Source organism: Hyla sarda, chromosome 5 (assembly GCF_029499605.1).
Source record: "Hyla sarda isolate aHylSar1 chromosome 5, aHylSar1.hap1, whole genome shotgun sequence".
Classification (NCBI taxonomy): Eukaryota; Metazoa; Chordata; class Amphibia; order Anura; family Hylidae; genus Hyla; species Hyla sarda.
In genome coordinates this window covers 330,654,965-330,675,311 of record NC_079193.1, presented here as the reverse complement: position 1 = coordinate 330,675,311, position 20,347 = coordinate 330,654,965, and the positions used below count along the sequence as shown (strand labels likewise).

Here is a 20,347-nt window from a genome sequence, read left to right as displayed (position 1 = left end):
TTTAATTTTGCACCTAAAACTATATTTTTATAATTCGGACATTTCCGCACGCGGCAATATCACATATGTTTATTTGTATTTACACAGTTTGTTTTTTTTTAATGGGAAAAGGGGGTTATTCACACTTTTAGTGCGGAAGGGGTTAAATGATCTTTACAAATTTATTATTATTTTTTTTACAGTGTTATAGCTCCCATAAGGACCTATAACACTGCACACACTGATCTTTTACATTGATCAATGGTTTCTCATAGGAAACAATTGATCGATGATTCTGCCACTTGACTGCTCATGCCTGGTTCTCAGGCACTGAGCAGTCATTCGGCGATCGGACACCAGGAGGCAAGGTAAGGGGACCCTCCTCGTGTACTACAGCTGTTCAAGATGCCGCGATTTCAATGTGGCAGTCCCGACCAGCCCCCTGAGCTGGGGGTAGTTTAGTTTCACTTTTGAACGCCGCATCTAAAGGGTTACAAGCACGCGACACCGCGATCAGTGCCACACGCTATTAGCCACGGGTCCCGCCCATTGTTAGAGGCCGGGCCCGATCCGCTATAATGCGGGCTGTGGCCCCATGTTATAGAAAGGGAAAGGAACCAGGATGTACAGGTGCGCCCTTGGTCCTCAAGAGGTTAAAGGAGTAGTCCAGTGCTGAAAAACGTATCTCCTATCCTAAGGATAGGGAATAAGTTTCAGATCGCGGGGGTCCGACCTCTAGGGCCCCCGCGATCTCCTGTATGGGGCCCCGGCTCGCTGGCCAGATAGCGGGTTTCGACCACCGCACGAAGCGGTGGCTGACACGCCCCCTCAATACATCGCTATGGCAGAGCTGGAGATTGCTGAAGGCAGCGCTCCGGCTCTGCCATAGAGTTGTATTGAGGGGGCGTGTCAGCCACCGCTTTGTGTGGTGGTCAACACGCCCCCTTCCCACGTGCTGCTGGTGCCCCCTGCAGGAGATCGCGGGGGGCCCCAGTGGTCAGACCCCCAGCGATCTGAAACTTATCCACTATCCTTAGGATAGGGGATGAGTTTTTCAGCATTGGATATCTCCTTTAAGAACATAAACACTCAAGGTTTTGCAAAACAAAGATATTAGACTTAAAAAAGACCAATGATTTTTCAGACAAGGTGTATCCAATGTTGCACCCTTTTTAAACTTAAAGTAGTTATCCGGAATAGAAAAAACAGCTAATTTCTTTCAAAAACCGCTCCCCGTCTGCATCCATCCAGGTTGGGTTTGGTGCTGCAGCTCAGTTCCATTGAAGTGAATGGAGCCAAGTTGTAAAACCACACCCAAATTGGAGACAGACTCTCGCTTTCTGCTTTTTGGGTGGAATAGTGAGAATAGGGACACTTAAACCCAGCTGTTACAAGAGGAATCCCAACATTGTGCGCAAAGAATTTTTCCTATGCCTCCTAGCTATTGGGGATGTCAGTTCAGCAACTTCTAGACACAATGACTCTCATTTACTACTTTCACAATACCGTTACAAACAGACGTTAAGGCTCTCTCTCTTTTTCTTTTCTTTGGCCATTAACGTCCATTATTGTAACGGAGCCTAACGGGAGGCATAACGGGCACAGAGGGTCACATTCACTTGAATGGGATTCTCTAACGTCTGTTATTGCGCTCCATTATTCCGCAGGAGATAGCGGGAGAAAAAGACTTCCCAAGCACAATTTTTTTCTCCCGCTATCTTCCAACAGATCCACTACTGATGGACTGTAGTGGTAGTGTGAAAGGAGCCTTAGAGTGTTGGGTTATTACTAGAGTGAAATGTTGTTTTAGACTTGCAGGATTCCTCTCTATTTACTATGGGGATTCATAGATTCACAAGTTAGGACATTTTTCGACCAGGTTTTTCTAGGTAGAAATTTCCAAGCCATTTATTCACAGGATTTTCTGTGAATTCAGTAGTAAGTAATTCTAAAACCACACCCCTTTTTGGGTCCACCATATACTACTTTGTGACAGACCAAGCCCCCTTTTTGGCTTTTCACAATGCAATGTTGGGTTTGTCAGATTTTTCTGGTGCACACTGGAACAGGCATGTTGCAGACACAATACATCAAAATAACTTGGAATAACCCAACTAAAACTAGTCAGTTTTAGCTTAGTAAATGAAGACCAATGTTTTAAACTCCTACTAAGGGCGCATTCATGCATTTATGATGGGAAAAACGTTCTGGCAGCTTTATCATCAGGCTTATGGGGAATATTCAGAGGAATCCTCTGTTTTACATTGTGGGAGAAAAGCAGCTGCAGTGGATGTAGATTTACGTGGCTCTGAAATGTTTACTTGACTATTTCCTTCATCTCCTGACCCTGAAAATAAATCTAAGGACAAAGCCAATGGGTAAACGGTAGGGGGCTGGGTGCCTAGAGTGGATGTCATCCTGCAGCTTACACTAGTATTTTCCTCCTTCAAATTTGGGCAACTAAAACTAAGGCTTTCTTGACTTCGGCCTAAAGAAAGGGGGGGAGCAGTAATGGGGAAAGTAACATTGCCACATTGGTTACATTGTGTTGATGATGCAGATTCCTGACCCCTAGTTTGCTGGGATACTGCAGGTTGGACATGTTGTGATGAAGTAGGTGTAGAAGGGGCATAACGTTGTAGATGAGCTAAGCCAGTCACTAAAGTGTTGGCTATGATTTCCAAACTTCGCTCCATCCCTTCCAGCCTTCTTTCCACCCTTGTCATAAATTGCATATTTTGTTGAAAATAACTAGTCAGAAATGAGGACTGTGCCAGGGGGAGCCCTAAATCATCTGGACCCGGGATCTCATCTTGGCTTTCCTGTATGTCATCAGTTTCGATGGGTAGATCTTGCTGAGTAGCGTCCACCTGCTCATGCAGGTTTTCGACCACATGAAGTGGTTCAACACGTGGCTTCGGCATCTCCTTAGCAATTGGGTGGGAAACAGGCTCCAGCACTGGAATATAAAGGGCATGAAAATTAAAATAGGCCATCTGAGGTGAGGTTTGGTAATGTAATCACAGGGGAAAGAAGTCTTTACCCTTTTTGGTCACCTTAAGTATTAAATTGGGTTAGTTAGGCTCTCCAGTGGGGGGAGGGGGTGTTATTATCCCGATTATGTGCTACATAACAAAACAAACTTTTACTTACCTCCTGAGCTGCAGAGATGCCTCCAGTATCTGACTGAATTCATGCTCAGCCATCCTCCTTTTGGTCCATAGCGTGATTATCAGGCCAAGAAAGTATCCGGCCCAGTGTGTCACACTACTGCTCAGCAAATTGCTGGCCAAGGCGGTAAATCACTGCCAGCAGCATTTTGCTATGCAGAAGTGTTGCACACCAAGTGCATCCTGTGCCCAACACGTCAGGCGGCTGCTTAAAAAGTACTTGTTACCAAATAAACTTTTCTAAACTAACTCAGGAAATGTTCCCTAATGACTCCTAACACCCCTCAAACCCTTAAAAAAAATCAGAGCTTTAATAAGCTGTGTATCTTACCTTTATTTTTGCTCACATAGTGCAATCTTCCAGCAGGAGAAAGTGGGCGTTTCCCAGCAGGCATGACATCACTGAAGCCGCTCTCACATCGTTGCAATGCTGTGATGAACAGAAGAAAGAAGTTGATCCAGCAGTGTAGAAACGAAATCCAGCTTTATTGAAGACACACGGTAAAAACAGGTGCAGCAACCTTCAACATTTCATCAAATATCATCGTCAGACTTATCACCTATCCTTTGGAAAGGGGATAATTTATCTTTCACTACACTACTCCTTTAAGAAGAGGGTCGCTACGAATCCTGGAGGATAACACCAGAGGCATTGCTGGAGCGCTGGAGGTGAGTGAAGGTTGGTTATGTCATTTAGCACACAATAGGCATAGTCAGGATAAGCCCCCACAGCCGGTGGATAACCCCTTTAAGGTTACTAAGAAGTTAGATATTTTTAAGCAAGTTTACTTACTTGAATTTTGAACAATATTGCACACATCTATGTTGCCAATTCCTTGAGTTTGTTGACGTGTGTAGGTCGAGGCAACCTTCCGTTCCATGGCTGTTAAATACACATTGGACCGAGAGCCTCCACTGGTTTGTTGAGATTCCTTAGATACTAAAGCCATTTTTGCTTTGACTTTATTCCTGATATCTACCCATTTTTTTTTAAGCTCAGGTACTGTCCTTCTATCTATGCCCAATGAATTAACTTTGACCAGTATACCATTCCAAACGGCTGTTCTTATGGACATAGGCATTTTTTCACTGTTTTTGGAAAATAAAGTTCGCCAATTAGCAATAACCTGTTGGCAAAATAAAGCATGAAAAATAGTAAATGAGCATAATGACCATTTCAGACACTGAAAAAAAAAAAAAGGATTCCCCTATTCTAAAGTAATCATGATAAAGTAAAATCTAAGCCAAAATATCTATTTGAAACCTTCCAAAGCCATGTGTCCACCAGTGTGCTCCTTTAAGCGTGTGAAGCTGGTTATCAGGTTGGAAACATTGCCAATGTACCAACCATTTTGCTAAGTTGGCCAGTGCAAACCATTACAATAGTTGCCTCCTTGAAATAACATAAAAAGATATAATGAGTGAAAGCTTGCACTGTGCATCCGCCAACATGTGAACTTAGGGTCAAAAAAGAAGCAATTCTAGGGCAAAAGAATTACTAGATACTAGAATCATGATGTGGACCACAGCCAATGTAAGCCCCTGTGGAGCCCATAATAACCACAGCAGGAGTAGACCAGTAGCCCATAGGAACCAAATCAGATTGCTTGTTTTATCTTTCAGAGGCCTTTCTTTCAGATTGGTTGCTATGGGAAACTGGTCAACCTTTTCTATGCACAGGTTTCGCTAAATCTGCCCATTTGTGCTTTCACAGTCTGGGTATGGCTTGAAATACACTGCCAAAAAAATAAAGGGAACACTTAAACAACACAATGTAACTCCACGTCAGTCACACTTCTGTGAAATCACACTGTCCACTCAGGAAGCAACACTGATTGACAATCAATTTCACATGCTGTTGTGCAAATGGAACAGACAACAGGTGGAAATTATAGGCAATTAGCAAGACACCCCCCAATAAAGGAGTGGTTCTGCAGGTGGTTACCACAGACCACTTCTCAGTTCCTATGCTTCCTGGCTGATATTTTGCAAAGGCAGAAAGAAAAAGAGGGGCGCTCTCTGGTGTGCTGTTATAGGAAAAAAATGGACGGGACCCCCCCCCCCCCCACCTCATACTGGGTGTCACACCTGATCCACTAGGGGTGGTCCAGCAGAACAAGCGAGACCCAGTGGCGGTGGTGCGGTGGGTGGAATATGTGCAGTGTGCAGCTCACTTTCCTTTTTCCGTATCCACAAGGGTACGGAAGTGTAGTAGCAGAGTAAAATAGAGAAAAGGAGGGAGCGCTTCTGCTGGTAATGACGGGACTCAGAATGCCACGGTAGCACAGGATGATATTCATTAAAAGAATTCGGACAACGCGTTTTGGTGCAGGCACGCGCCTTCCTCAGGTCCACAAAACAATCAAATTGCTGCATCCTGGGGTATGTTGCTGTGCTTATTGTGGCATGGCGTGGCATGGCTTATTTGCCATGCCACCATAAGCACAGCAACATACTCCAGGACGCAGCAATTTGATTGTTTTGTGGACCTGAGGAAGGCACGTGCCTGCGCCGAAACGTGTTGTCCGAATTATTTTAATAAATATCATCCTGTGCTACCGTGGCGTTCTGAGTCCCGTCATTACCAGCAGAAGCGCTCCATCCTTTTCCCTCCTTTTCTCTATTTTACTCGGCTGATATTTTGGTCACTTTTGAATGCTGGCGGTGCTTTTTACTCTAGTGGTAGCATGAGACGGAGTCTACAACCCACACAAGTTGCTCAGGTAGTGCAGCTCATCCAGGATGACACATCAATGCGAGCTTTGGCAAGAAGGTTTGCTGTGTCTGTCAGCATAGTGTCCAGAGCATGGAGGCGCTACCAGGATACGTGGAGGAGGCCGTAGGAGGGCAACAACCCAGCAGCAGGACCACTACCTGCAAGGAGGAGCAGGAGGAGCACTGCCAAAGCCCTGAAAAATGACCTCCAGCAGGTCACAAATGTGCATGTGTCCACTGAAACAGTCAGAAACAAACTCCATGAGGGTGGTATGAGGGCCCGACATCCACAGCTGGGTTTTGTGCTTACAGTCCAACACCGTGCAGGACGTTTGGCATTTGTCAGAGAACATCAAGATTGGCAAATTCACCACTGGCGCTCTGTGCTCTTCACAGATGAAAGCAGGTTCATACTGAGTACATGTGACAGACGTGACAGAGTCCAGAGACACTGTGGAGAACGTTCTGCTGCCTGCAACATCCTCCTGAATGACCGGTTTGCTGGTGGGTCAGTAATGGTGTGGGGTGGCCTTTCTTTGGGGGGGCTGCACAGCCCTCTGTGCTTGCCAGAGGTAGCCTGACTGCCATTAGGTACCGAGATGAGATCCTCAGACCCCTTGTGAGACCATATGCTGGTGCGGTTGGCCCTGGGTTCCTCTTAATGCAAGATAATGCTAGACCTCATGTGTCTGGAGGGTGTCAGCAGTTCCTGCAAGAGGAAGGCATTGATGGGACGTGGCCTGGATGCCATCATAAGAGGACACTCGTGCTAGGAGCTCCCACTGCCCTGCCATTCATTGGTATTCATTCTTCTTGGTATTCGGTCCCTCTGGGGTCCGGGCTTGTGGGGTGCAGCTATTGCTCCGGCTCCAGTGCTTCTGAGACCTGCGGGTGATCTCCGGTGGCTGCAGTCTGAGGTACTGGGCGGAGGAGTGTGGAGGAGGTCCGGAGCTGAAGCGGAGGTTCCCTGTGACCGGGTTGTACGGTGGTGAGCTGTGGAGGGGCCTCTCCTGTTTCTTCCTTGCTTGTGGACCCTCGGGCATGCTGAAGGATGGGCGCCATCTTCGGCCTTTGTGGGTGAGGCCATCGAGTAGCTGCTCCCGCCGAAGGGAAGGTGAGACTGCTGACTTCACGCTGAGAGACTGGGCTGGAGCCTGCTGCATCTCCCTACCCCTTGCTGCTGGCATCTGGTGCACTGAAGGGGTTACTGAATGAATACTTCTGTGCCCTGGCTGGAACTTGTGGTACTCTCCTTGTTCACACTAGTGACTTTCTACCTGCTATCTGTTGGGAGCCTGCTGGGACTTCCCTTGCCTCCTGTGGACTGCCTGGTCCTTTGAGCTCCCCCTACTGCCTGCCCAATATAACTAGTGCTTCTCTACCTGCTTTCTGTGAGGCCCTGGCCTGCTGGGACTTGCGGTGCCTCCGCTGCCTTCGGTGAGCTGCCTCGTCCCCTGAGGTGCCTTCCCCTACCTGTTCTATCTACCTGGTGCCTCTCTACCTGCTCTCTGTATTTCCCTGAACTGCTGGGTCTAGTGGTGCGTAAGGACTATCTATAGAGGTGACCCTCTCTCCTGGGACTGTTTCTAGTGCCTGCTCCTTGTGTGGCCCTGTTAAAAATGGGTGGCCCCAGTGGTAGTCAAAAAGAATAAGAAGTCCAAACAATATTCTGATGCCTGGAGGCCTCTTCTAATGATGGGTCCTCCCATTCCTGTGGCCCCTCTCAGCGGGATCCTGGTGCTCAGACCCCGCTTGCTACCAAAGTTTCCGCACAAGCGGCGAAAGTGCTGAGCCAGTTCTGCAGACCTCTGAACTGTCCCAGGGGTGATTCTCCTGATCCGCCTCTGTCATTGTTTGAGGGGACTTCGGCCTCCCAGCAGCAACTATCCCCTGAAAGGCCTGTCTATGATGCTACAGCTATGGATCATTGGTTCTCGGAACTATTGGCTGCCTTTACTTCCTGTCAATCTGTTATGGTGACCAAAGTTGATGAACTGCGGCAGGAGTTTGTTATTCTGAGACAAGAGACCCAAAAGTTACCTGAGCACACTGAGGAGGTGGAGCGCAGGGCCTCTACGCTTGAGGACACTGCCCATCCCTTGCCGGAACGGGTTGAATCTCTACAATGCCAAATTACAGGAGTTTTGAGCCGTATGGATGACATGGAGAACCGCTTGAGGCGCAATAATATTCGTCTTGTGGGCCTTCCTGAAAATGTGGAAGAGAATGACCCTGTGTTATTCCTCGAAACATGGCTGAAGGAGATTCTTCCAGTGGACACCTTCCCTCCTTATTTCTCCGTTGAAAGCGCTTATAGGGTCCCAGCTAGGCCTCCTCCCAGGGTCCTCCTTGTCCCTTCCTGGCCAAACTTCTACACTTAGAGGACAGGGATGCTGTTCTCCATGCAGTACGTCTCAAGGGAGAGGTCATTTGCGAGGGGAGCAGAATGTCTTTTTACCCTGACTTCTCTGTGGAGCAACGTAAGCAGCGGGTGCAGTTCACTAAGGTCCGCTCGAAGCTGCGTGCCAAGGGCTACCGCTACTAGATGCTGTATCCTGCCCATCTCACAGTGGTGGACGGGGCCTCTACTAAGTTCTTCACCTCTCCGACTGAGGCCCTTCATTGGGTTGATGCAGCCCCACCTGCAGACCCCCGGATTGACCTGTCATGGACTGTCTTGTTCATGGCTGCTCTCCCACATTGTCACTTAGATAGCTGTTAGGGAGATAGGTTCCTTAGGGTCTCCATAGGTTTCAGCTCTCCTAGGGCCTCTCTTAGTTACCGGCCAATTTAGGTTGTGGTGGGGTGGCGGGAGAATTCTTATACTTGTAGTTCAGGTTTACTTGGTGTTTTTTCAACACCTGCGGTAGTTCTATTCAGGGTATAGGTCTGTAGTGTGTTAGGACGTAGATGTTTTACTATGTCCCATTAAGTGTTAGACAGGGATTTCTTGGGATTGTTATGGTTATGCTTTGTTGCATTTATTTTTATGTCTGTGCCGTGTCTGTCTTTATGTGGGTTGTGTGTGGTGTGTGTGGTCCTGGGTCCTGGTCCTCACTTGCTCCCTTCTGCTTGTCTCTATGGTCATCTTTCGTGATGGGTACCCTAAAGGTTGCTAGTTGGAATGTCCGCGGGCTTAACTCCAAGTTTACGAGGGCATTATGTTTAGACTTTGTGAAACATCAGTCTCCTCATTATCTGTTTGCAGGAAACCCATATTACGGATCAGAAGGTTCTCGCCCTGAAACGAGAGGCTATCATGCCTCCTTTTCTAATTATGCTAGGGGTGTCTCTGTTTAATTACTAAGTCCTTGCCGTTAGTTGTTTCCCAGACAGCGATCATTTTGGAAGGTTTGTAATATTGCACTGTTCCATGGGTTCCTTCTCCTTTGTTCTTGTCTCTGTTTATGTGCCCCCTCCATTTCAGATCTCTGTGTTGGAGTTGGAGATCTCTGTGTTGTCTTTTCCCTCTGACCCTGTCCTTTTTATAGGAGATTTCAATGTGGTTCCTGATCCTGTGCTCGACCGCACCACCCCTGCTGACCCTGGCTTATCCTCCTTTAACATTTGGCGCCTGGCGTTGGGCCTGACCGACCTCTGGAGTTGAAAGTATTCGAATGCATCTTTGTTTTCCTGTGCGGTCCATAGGTCCTTCTCTCGCATTGATTTAGCTCTGGCATCTGAAGATCTCTTCCAGGCGGTAAGAGATATTTCCTACACCACTAGGGGGATCTCAGACCACTTGGCGGTAAAGGTAGTTCTCAACCTGGGTCCTAGCCCCCCTTCCCGTATTTGACGCATGCACCCTGGCTGGTTATAGGATGAGGCTGTTGTTAAGACTCTGGGGGTTGCCCATACTGAGTACTGGGAGCATAATGCGTCTTATGCTGACCCTTTAATTCAATGGGATGCTTGCAAGGCCATGATCAGGGTGCCTTTATGGTGGGAGTAACAGGCCAATGGAAGATTAGGTCAGCTATGGAGCGTGAGTTGCAGCGGGAGGTGAGCATTTTGGAGGCGGCGTATATTAGAGATCCTTCTCCTGATGATGAAAGGACATGGGCGAAGGTTCAGAGGTCTTTGTTGGTAGTTCAGAAGGATAGAGTCCAGCTGCGGTTGGTGGATAGGGAAGCTGCCCTTTTTGAGTTTGGGGACAAGAATGGGAAACTGTTGGCCTATTTAGCAAGGGCTAGTCATCCTGCTGGCTCTATCCCTTGTATTAGGGGTGGGGATGGTTCTGTGGTGTCTGACCCCAAGCTAATTAATTCCATCTTCAGGGACTTTTATTTCTCGTTGTATTCTGCCCCTCCTAGGCCCTGTCAGGGGGAAATTGTGTGTTTCTTACAGGAGCTATCCCTTCCCAAGTTTAGTTGCACTCAGGCGGAGGCACTGGATTGCCCCTTTGGAGCTGAGGAAGTAGGACAAGCTATTTGTGATCGTCTGCATGGGATGATTGGTGATTGGTATAGGATGAATGAGGAGCGCTTGGCCCCTATACTCCTTAATTTATATGGCTGCTGAGGAGTCTCTTCCAGATTCTATGCGGAAGGTGTTGATCGTAGTGCTTCCCAAGTCTGGAAAGGACCCGCTGCTGCCTGATTCTTATAGACCTATCTCCCTTTTGAATATTGATATAAAAATACTGGCTAGAGTCTTGGCTACTTGCCTGCGTGGTGTCATATCCTCCATCATTCATCCTGACCAAATGGATTTTATGCCGGGTAGAGCTACTGACGTGAATGTGAAGCGCCTCCAACTCAATATTGCAGAGTTGGGGAGGGCTTTCCTACTGGAGTGGTAGTCAGTCTAGATGACTATAAGGCCTTTGACTCGGTGGGGTGGCCCTTTTTATGGGAGGTTCTGTATGCATTTGGGTTTGGTCCCCGATTCTGTGCTTGGGTTCAGATGTTATACGATAGTCCTAGGGCCCGCATTCGCACTAACATGGATGTATCTGCTCCCTTCCTCCTGGGTCGTGGGACGAGACAGGGGTGCCCACTTTCTCCATTTCTTTTTGCTCTTGCGGTGGAGCCTTTGGCGGCGGCCATCCATAAAAGCCCTACTATCTGTTGCATCCCCAGGGGGTCTATTGTAGAGAAGGTTTCCTTTTATGCGGATGACACACTAGTGTATTTGGCGGATGTGGGAGGTTCTCTCCTGTCTTTAATTGACCTCCGCTCTTATGCTCCACTGTGGAGCGGTTAAATGCCTGATCCTCGCTCCCTCTGTCCTAAATTCCTGTACCTTTTTCACTTAGCCTCTCTGATTCCCCCTAATAAATATTTTAGTGTACTATGCAGTGCTCTGGGATCCTTCTATTGGCAGGGTAAACCTCCCAGACTTGGTCGGGCTCTTCTCCAGGCCCCCAAAAGACATGGCGGCTTAGCCGCCCCTGACATATATAACTATTTTCTTGCCTCCCAACTGGTCTGTGCAGCGTGGTGGATCGATCTGGATCTGTGGAACTCGGCAACTGCCCTGGCTGGATCGCTTATGGGTTCGTATGAAGCTCTCGCTAACTCACTCTACAGGTATCACTCTCATTCCTCTTTTTTTCTTCCCCTGCTAACTATAGTTAAAGTGTGGTCCGTGGTGTGGAGCAAATTTCCATAGCCCCTGCTATCTCCTAGAGCACCCTTGTGGGGGAATGTACATTTACCTTACCTGCATGGGTTACAGGAGGCTGTTTTTTTGGGTTCTCATGGAGTCAAATTTGTGATCCACTTGTTTGCTGAGGATCAAGTTTTCTTATCCTTTTCAGACATGAGGGAATGTTATAGCATCCCTGGAAATGCCTTCTATAAGTATCTTCAGCTGAAGCATGTGGTTCAGGCGCAGTTTGGCTCCCTGACGTTTACTCCTGCATTTTCTGATGTTGAGCTTCTCTTGGGCACCACGGATCTTTCTAAACCCCACCTCTCCTCCAGTCACCTTTCATAAATGGGTAGCTGATGTCCCAGATTTGGCAGAGTGCAAGTGGAAGGAGGTTGAAGGTTCATATTACTCCACTGTGGTTAGTAGTAGAGATGTGCTGATCCAATCCAGATATATCTTGAGGTTGTATTATACTCCTGCTAAACTAAAGTGTATAGGTGTTTCCCAGTTTTTCCGTTGTTCTTCAGAGGTTGGTACCTTTTTGCATGCTGTTTGGGAGTGTCCTGTCATAGCCTCCTTTTGGAGGGAGGTGATGGAGTTTTGGGGGAAATTCTGGACTTCCCTTTTCTTCTTACGCCTACGGTGTGCCTATTAGGAGTTATCACTGAAGTTGTTTCTAATGCACATAGACGCCTGCTGATTCGTTTTCTTTTATTCTGTGCTCGGAAGGTGGTGGTGATGTTCTGGAAAGATACCTCTCCCCCCCCCCTCTGTCTAGATGGCTCAACCTGGTAAACTGATATGTCCCGTTATACCAGGCATTGTATGTGAGTCGCAAGTGCCCTATGAAATTTGATAGGGTGTGGACCCCCTGGCTTCTCATAGATGCGTCGGCTGACCCCCCGTCTAGATTGTCCCAGCATGTCAAGGAAGGGGCTGGGGGTGGGGGGGATGGTTTGGTGTTACCGGGAAGTGTGCATGTGTGAGTGTATGTTTGTTTGTGCTGGGCTTTCTCCGTATGTGTCTCCAATGGTACCTTTCCTTACTGCTGGTGGATGCCCTGTCATTATGGTGGAGTCGGTCTTGGGGACCCAAGGAGACTGTTGTTTATGTTTACCTGGTTGGTAATGTCTGTTAATTGATATGCAAAACTAAATAAATATAAAAAAATAAAATAAATTAAAATAAAGGAAGGCATTGATGCTATGGACTGGCCGCCCGTTCCCCAGACCTGAATCCGATTGAGCACATCTGGGACATTATGTCTCCCTCCATCCACCAACGCCACATTGCACTACAGACTGTCCAGGAGTTGGCAGATGCTTTAGTCCAGGTCTGGGAGGACATCCCTCAGGAGACCATCCTCCACCTCATCAGGAGCATGCCCAGGCGTTGTAGGGAGGTCATACGGGCACGTGGAGGCCACACACACACTGAGCCTCATTGTGACTTGTTTTAAGGACATTACATAAAGTTGGATCAGCCTGTAGTGGGGTTTTCCACTTTGATTTTGAGTGTGACTCCATATCCAGACCTCCATGGGCTGATAAATTTGATTTCCATTGATAATTTTTTGTGGGATTTTGTTGTCAGCACATTCAGCTATGTAAAGATGAAAGTATTTCATACAATTAGTTAATTCCTTCAGATCTAGGATGTGTTATCTTAGTGTTCCCTTTATTTTTTTGAGCAGTGTATGAAAATTTATAAAAACAGACGGCATACTGAGCAGCTACATATGTTCCACTTTCCAAAGGATACCTATAGAAATGTATAAAAATAAGGGCAATTCAAGGATAAATGGGAACAGTTAACAGATAGACCAGGCCACGAAGCTGTACTTTGAAAGCCAGGATAACCCCCCCCCCCCAAAAAAAGGGCCAAAACCTATAAGGGCATGCATTATTTCTTATGCTGCAGACACATGTACATGCAGGGACCTCTCACAAAATCTGGACCATGGTGAAATATAGCATTTGCCCAGAGAAACCTATACCTGTTTCTTGTAATATCTTGTGATTCCCAAAAAACAAAAACTTCCTCATGCAAGGCTTGATTTAAGTTCCGACATACATTTGCAAGCAGTATGCTTGGAAATCCAGGACCAACAAAGCACACAGCTGTGCAACTTGGACCCTAACAGATGCAAAAAAAAACTGCAAGGTTCACATTAATCTGCCTGATCCTTTGCCAGGAGGTCTATCTTTGGGGGACATTATTGTGGTCTCCCGGTACAGGACCTGGTCCTGTCCCTTTGTCTAAAGTCCCCTCAGTCAGAGTCCCTCCATGTCAATAGAGCTCTCCTGTAATGTGTATATATATATATATATAAATATATATATATATTCAATGGGGGACATGTATCAAAGATTTTACCCCTGTTTTGTGTGTATTTTTTTGCGCAAAATTTTGCGCAAGCGCTTTTTTTTGCGCATTTTTTTGCGCACGTTTTGGTAGAGCATGTCCTCCAGATGTGGCTGAATCAGGGTACCTTGGAGTGACATCTACAGTACACATGGATTTATTAACTGCGTTCTTTTCCTTTGCACCATTTTGACGCAAGTGCGTCTTTTTCCCCGTAAATATAAGCCAACTTTACTGCACGTAGCGAAATCCTTTCTATTTCTGAAGGAAAGTTCTACTAAGGAACCACCAGAATGTTTTTACTTTCCTATCTCAATTCCTCATTTGGTTTGCTTTATATTTTTACTCCTTGGTTATTCCAAAGCACTTTTAAAATAATTTGCATATAGAATATTTGTTTACAGTTCAGTTATTCATTAGATCACTTGTATATTGGTTTTGTTATTTTATGATCCAACAATTTAATACATTTACGTAGGAAATGTTTGATATCTTACTTATCATTGAACAAGCTCCGTCACATTAAAATAGCTTTGTAATCCACTTAACACTGTAGATCATTCTCCTTTTATTTTTTAAAATTTACTGCTTTCCGTTATACTTTTCCCCAGCGCCCGGTAAGATGGTGGCTATCACTGATAGCCAGCCATCTTACCATTTGACCATCTGGGCATGCTGGGAGTTGTAGTTTTGCAACATCTGGAGGGCCACAGTTTGGAGACCACTGTATAATGGTCTCCAATCTGTGCTCTTCCAGATGTTCCAAAATTACAAATCTCAGCATGCCCACTCTGTCGAGGCATGCTGGGAGTTGTAGTTCTGTAACATCTGGAAGACCACAGATTGGAGACCATTATACAGTGGTCTACAAACTGTGGACCTCCAGCTGTTGCAAAACTACAACTCCCAGCATGCCCAGACTGCCCAAGCATGCTGGGAGTTGTAGTTTGTCAACATCTGACCCTTCAGATATTGCCGAAATACAACTTCCAGCATGTCTGGCCATGCTGGGAATTATAGTTTTGCAACAGCTGGAGGCACACTAGTTGGGAAACATTGTTAGTTTCCTAACTCTTTTTCCCAACCCGTGTGCCTCCAGCTGTGCCTCCAAACTATAACGCCCAGCATGCACTGACAGACCATTCATGCTGGGAATTGAAGTTGTGCACACTGGTTTGGAAACACTAAGTTAAGTAAAAAACTTTCAAGTGTTTTGCAACCAGTGTGCCTTCAGCAGTTGCATAACTACAACCCTCAGCATGCACGGACTGCCAAAGGGCATGCTGGGAGTTGTAGCAGTATGCCTCCAGCTGTTGCATAACTACATGTTCCAGCATGTCCTTCTGCTGTCACTGCATGCTGAGATTTGAAGTTTTTGCAACAGCTAAAGGCACACTGGTTGCGAAACACTGAGTCTGTTTCCGTGTTTCGCAACCAGTGTGCCTCCAGCTGTTACAAAACTACAACTCCAAGCATGCACGGACAGCCAAAGGGCATGCTCGGAGTTGTAGTTTTGCAACAGCTGGATGTTTCCCCCCACCCCCCAATGTGAATGGACAGGGTACACTCACATGGGCGGAGGTTTACAGGGAGTGCTGCAAGATTGAGATGCAGCAAACTCGCTGTCAACCCCCGCCCATGTGACTGTACCCTAAAAACACTACACTACACTACACTTAAATAAAATAAGTAAAAAACACTATATATACACATACCACTACACAGCCTCCCTCCCCTCCCCAATAAATATGAACAACGTCTGGTACGGCACTGTTTCCAAAATGGACCCTCCAGCTGTTGCAAAACAACAACTCCCAGTATTGCCGGACAGACATTGACTGTCCAGTCATGTTGGGAGTTTTGCAACAGCTGGAGGCACCCTGTTTGGGAAACACTGGCATAGAATACCCCTATGTCCACCCCTATGCAAAACCCTAATTTAGGCCTCAAATGCGCATGGCGCTCTCTCACTTCGGAGCCCTGTCGTATTTCAAGGCAACATTTTAGGGTCACATATGGGGTATCGCCGTACTCGGGAGAAATTGCCTTACAGATTTTGGGGGGCTTTTTCTCCTTTTACCCATTATGAAAAGGAACAGTTGGAGTCTACACCAGTATGTTAGTGTATAAAAATAAAATTATTTACACTGACATGCAGGTATTGCCGCATACTTTTGCCGCGTACATTTTCACAAGAGGTAAATGGGAAAAAAATCCCCATTTTTTGGGACACAATTTAGCCGGAGTACGGAGATAACACATATGTGGGCGCAAAGTGCTCTGCGGGCGCACAACAAGGCCCATAAGGTAGAGTGCGCCATGTACATTTGAGGTGATTTGCACAGGGGTGTCACAGATGTTAAATGAAGAATAAGGACATTGGTATAATTGATGTGTTATAATTGGGTGCAAAAAGTGGTATTATTGTGAGATTAAAGCTCTACATATTGAAGAAAAAAAATTCTAAAACTAATAACGAGGACACAATTACTGTTTAGCTGCAGATACGCTGCAGACAAAGCTCCTACTAAATAGAGCTGCGGTGTAAATTTATGCTCTGAGGAGAATTCTAAATTTAAACGCAATTCAAGAAAGCAGCTGCATAAGAATGATAAATTTAACGCAGCTGCACCAAATTTAGACAACTGGCAGAGGGGTAAAAAACTTCTATTATACACTGGAAATGATACATGTCCCCCAATATGTTATATAGGAATACCCTGTATAGGATCTTAGAGGTCACGTGCCTTTAATTAAATTGTATTATGGTTTAAGGACCTTTGGGTCATGTGATACCCAGAGTTCACTGGGTTAGGACTAACAGGTCTGCTGACCAATGAGCTTTGTCCCACCCCCTTAAAGGGGTACTCCGGTGAAAAACGTTTTTCTTTTAAATCAACTGGTGGCAGAAAGTTAAACATATTTGTAAATTACTTCTATTAAAAAATCTTAATCCTTCCTGTACTTATTAGCTGCTGAATACTACAGAGGAAATTCTTATCTTTTTGGAATGCTCTCTGATGACATCACAAGCACAGTTCTCTCTGCTGACGTTATTATAATAATAATAAAGCTCTATTTATTGTTGTCCTTAGTGGGATTTGAACCCAAGTCCCCAGCACTGCAAGGCAGCAGTGCTAACCACTGAGCCACCATGCTGCCCTTAGCATACATCTGCTATGCATGATTGCTAAAATGGACAGAGATGTCAGCAGAGAGCACTGTGCTCGTGATGTAATCAGTGTTCCAAAAAGAAAGGAATTTCTTCTGTAGCATTCAGCAGCTAATAAGTACTGGAAGGATTAAGATTTTTTTAATAGAAGTAATTTACAAATATGTTTAACTTTCTGCCACCAGTTGATTTAAAAGAAAAAAGGTTTTCACCGGAGTACCCCTTTAATATATAAGGGGCTGCAGCCACTAAATTCTCTCTCTTAGGTCCAGACTATCAAGCAGCACTAATCTCATATCTTCAGCATCAATTCAAGCTAGGCCTAAAGCCTAATACCTAGCAGCCACAAAACCGTGAGTTATCCAAGCTCAATCTATTAAATCCTGTGTGACTACTAGAAACTCAAATCTCCTAAAAATAGTAGCACAGTGGCTAGCACCAAAGCTCATTGATCCCGGAGTCCCAGCAAACCTGTGAGGAACCTGAACCACGGTTCTCTCTCTCAAAGACTGTTCTGTTACATGCAGGTGCATAAAATATGCAGTAAAGTTACTTCGTTTACTTCATAAAATCTGCTGTGGACATTCCGTTATTTCTCCCTACCGTTTGTGGGACGGTTTGCGGTAGGACTATTATATTAAAGAAACCGCACGCTGGCGTCACAACATTCAAGTGTTAACACCACCAGACCCTACACTATTACCGCAACACGCAAGACCACCACATTATTATCACGCTCGGTAAACAATGTGGCTTTTTCCCCAGTATTTAGCTGCTGTATACTACAGAGAACATTGTGTCATTTCAGTCTGACCAAAGTGCTCTCTGCTGTTCGAGTCAGGAACTGTACAGAGCAGGAAAGGTTTGCTATAGGGATTTGCTTCTGCTATTTATAGTTCATGACATGGTCAGAGGTGTCAGCAGAGATCACTGTGGTCAGACTTAAAAGAACTAAACAACTTCCTCTGGAGCATACAGCAGCTGATAAGTACTGGAAGGATTAAGATGTTTAAATAGAAGTAATGTACAAATCTGTATAACTTTTTGGCACCAGTTGATTTAAAAACATTTGTTTTTTTACCAAGTACCCCTTTAAGGTAAAAACATAGGAATACATGAATGTAGCATACTGTTTTTTACATTCTTGAGATAAAATTAAGCACTTATTTACCCTCAGGTTATAGAAACTCCTCTGCAGAACATTGCACTTATTAAAGTCTCATACAGTGTTGTTGCTTCATATTCATCTATTGGATACTTGTCTATTCACACGGCAGAAATTCCGCTTGCGGAATTCCGCCTCAAATTAAAGCCCATAGACTTCTATGGGATTCCGCACTCCAATTCACACTTCTGAATTTTCCCTTGCGGATTTCCGCCTCAAATTAAAGCCTATATACTTCTATGGAATTCCGCACTCCCATTCAAACTTCTGAATTTCCGCTTGAGGAATTTCATCTCAAATTAAAGCCCACAGACTTCTATGGGATTCCGTAAGCGGAAATTCAGAAGTGTGGATGGAAGTGCAGAATCCCATAGAAGTCTGTGGGCTTTAACCTCTTCAGGACACAGGGTGTATGGATACACCCTGCATTCCGAGTCCTTAAGGACCGAGGGCGTATCCATACGCCCGTGGGAAATCTGGTCCCCCCCGCTAGCCGGTTGGGGACCGGAGCCGGATGCCACCCCAGCACATCGCCCAGGGGGGTCCTGAGACCCCCCATGTCGACGATCGGAGAAAATCGCATGTCAATTCAGACATGCGATTTTCTCCAATTCCGGGCTGATCGGGTCTCTGGTGACCCGATCACCCGGAAAATAGGGCTGATCGGTGTTGTCAGCAACAGCCCCGATCAGCCTAAGGGATAGGAGTGAGGTTGCAAAGCTGCGATCTCCTCCTATCCCCTGCCATTAGTCAGAACAGAGTTCTGACCAATGGCAGCGCAGGACAGGGGGTTGCCATGGCAACGCCCCGTTCTGCCCGCCCCTGGATGTCGAGGGGATCTGGGAAGAAGATGGAGGCCGTACCTGCAAGAGAAGATGCCAGGGGACCCGGGATCTTCGCTGGAGACAGGCACAGGTAGGGAATCGACAGTGGGGTGTGGGGAATTGAAAGTGAAAGTAAAACGATCTTTACTGTGGCAACCACTAGGAAGGCCAAACTGCAACTCCCAGCATGCCCAGACAGCCTGGGCATGCTGGGAGTTGTAATTTTGCAACATCTGGAGGGTCACAGTTTGGAGACCACTGTTACAGTGGTGCCCAAACAGTAGCCCTCCAGATGTTGCCAAACTACAACTCTCAGCATGCCTCGACTGCCCAGGCATGCTGGGAGTTGTAGTTCTGTAACATCTTCAGATTTAGCAATTTTCATGACATTTTTGAAAATTGCTGCTCTACTTTGAAGCCCTCTAATTTTTTCAAAAAGCAAAAGTATGTCCATTTTATGATGCCAACATAAAGTGGACATATTGTATTTGTGAAGAAAAATAAAATGTATTTGGAATATCCATTTTCCTTACAAGCAGAGAGCTTCAAAGTTAGAAAAATGCAAAATTTTCATGACATTTTGGGATTTTTCACCAAAAAAGGATGCAATTAACGCCGAAAATTTACCACCAAAATAAAGTAGAATATGTCACGAAAAAACAATCTCAGAATCAGAATATTCGGTAAAAGCGTTTTCGCGTTATTCATTCGTAAAGTGACGGGCTCAGTCCTTAAGGTGAAAAAGGGCTGCGTCCTTAAGGGGCTAATTTGAGGCGAAATTCCGCAAGCGGAAATTCTGCTGTGTGAATAGACCTTTAGAGTGGTGATCAGGGTCCCACTCCTTTAGCACATAGCTGCAATAAATAGCCACAGTATCCAATAACCACTGTATTGTATTTTCTGCGCCAGTGTCCCATACCGTATAGTATCCAAATTCGCAAGTAAGTCATACCTACCTCATCCACCAAGAGCTCCATTTCCTGGTCAGTATAGTTCTTCTTTTTGCCCGCACGGCAACGTCGCTTGACTACTGAACCACTACTTTCCATGCATTGCAGCTCGGAGGACAGTGCTGATTCAGACGAACTATCTGCTTGGTGTCCTTCCCCGTCTGATGTAATCCATAGGAACATCTCCTCAGCTGGACTTGAAGTTCTCTTCCCACCGCTGGACATCATTTCGGCTGCCCAAATACCTCTACTACTTTAACAAAGCCAGCAGTGTTCTTCTGTGAAACAGCAAAGGCAGCGACACCTAAGCAGCTGCTGCTGTTCTCCCGCTCTCAGACTAGCTTGCTTCTTTTTTTTTTTTTTACCTACGTAAGCAAAATTTATTATGCGCCGCGTGACATTCTGATAAATAT

The 20,347-nt window shown here is 45.9% G+C and overlaps 2 protein-coding genes across 5 annotated transcripts in view; one reads left to right on the top strand and one right to left on the bottom strand.

The window, feature by feature from the left end:
• Positions 1–1,060: 1,060 nt before the first annotated feature.
• Positions 1,061–20,240, bottom strand: LOC130274271 (myb-related transcription factor, partner of profilin-like). The gene is made up of 4 exons (XM_056522388.1): positions 19,941–20,240; positions 3,943–4,276; positions 3,481–3,579; positions 1,061–2,938 (listed from the first exon to the last, which is right to left on the bottom strand). The coding sequence occupies exons 1-4, from the start codon at positions 20,160–20,162 to the stop codon at positions 2,208–2,210; spliced, it is 1,386 nt and encodes a 461-aa protein (XP_056378363.1). The 5' UTR covers positions 20,163–20,240; the 3' UTR covers positions 1,061–2,207.
• Positions 18,995–20,347, top strand: part of RGS22 (regulator of G protein signaling 22) — a 176,208-nt gene continuing 174,855 nt past the window's right edge. Inside the window, exon 1 of one of the 4 annotated variants that reach the window (XM_056522387.1) lies at positions 18,995–19,075. In XM_056522387.1, the coding sequence (XP_056378362.1) occupies positions 19,036–19,075 (40 nt within the window). In that variant the 5' untranslated portion in view covers positions 18,995–19,035. The remainder of the gene's footprint in view (positions 19,076–20,347) is intronic. The other 3 variants (XM_056522382.1, XM_056522381.1, XM_056522386.1) reach the window with 3 other exon arrangements.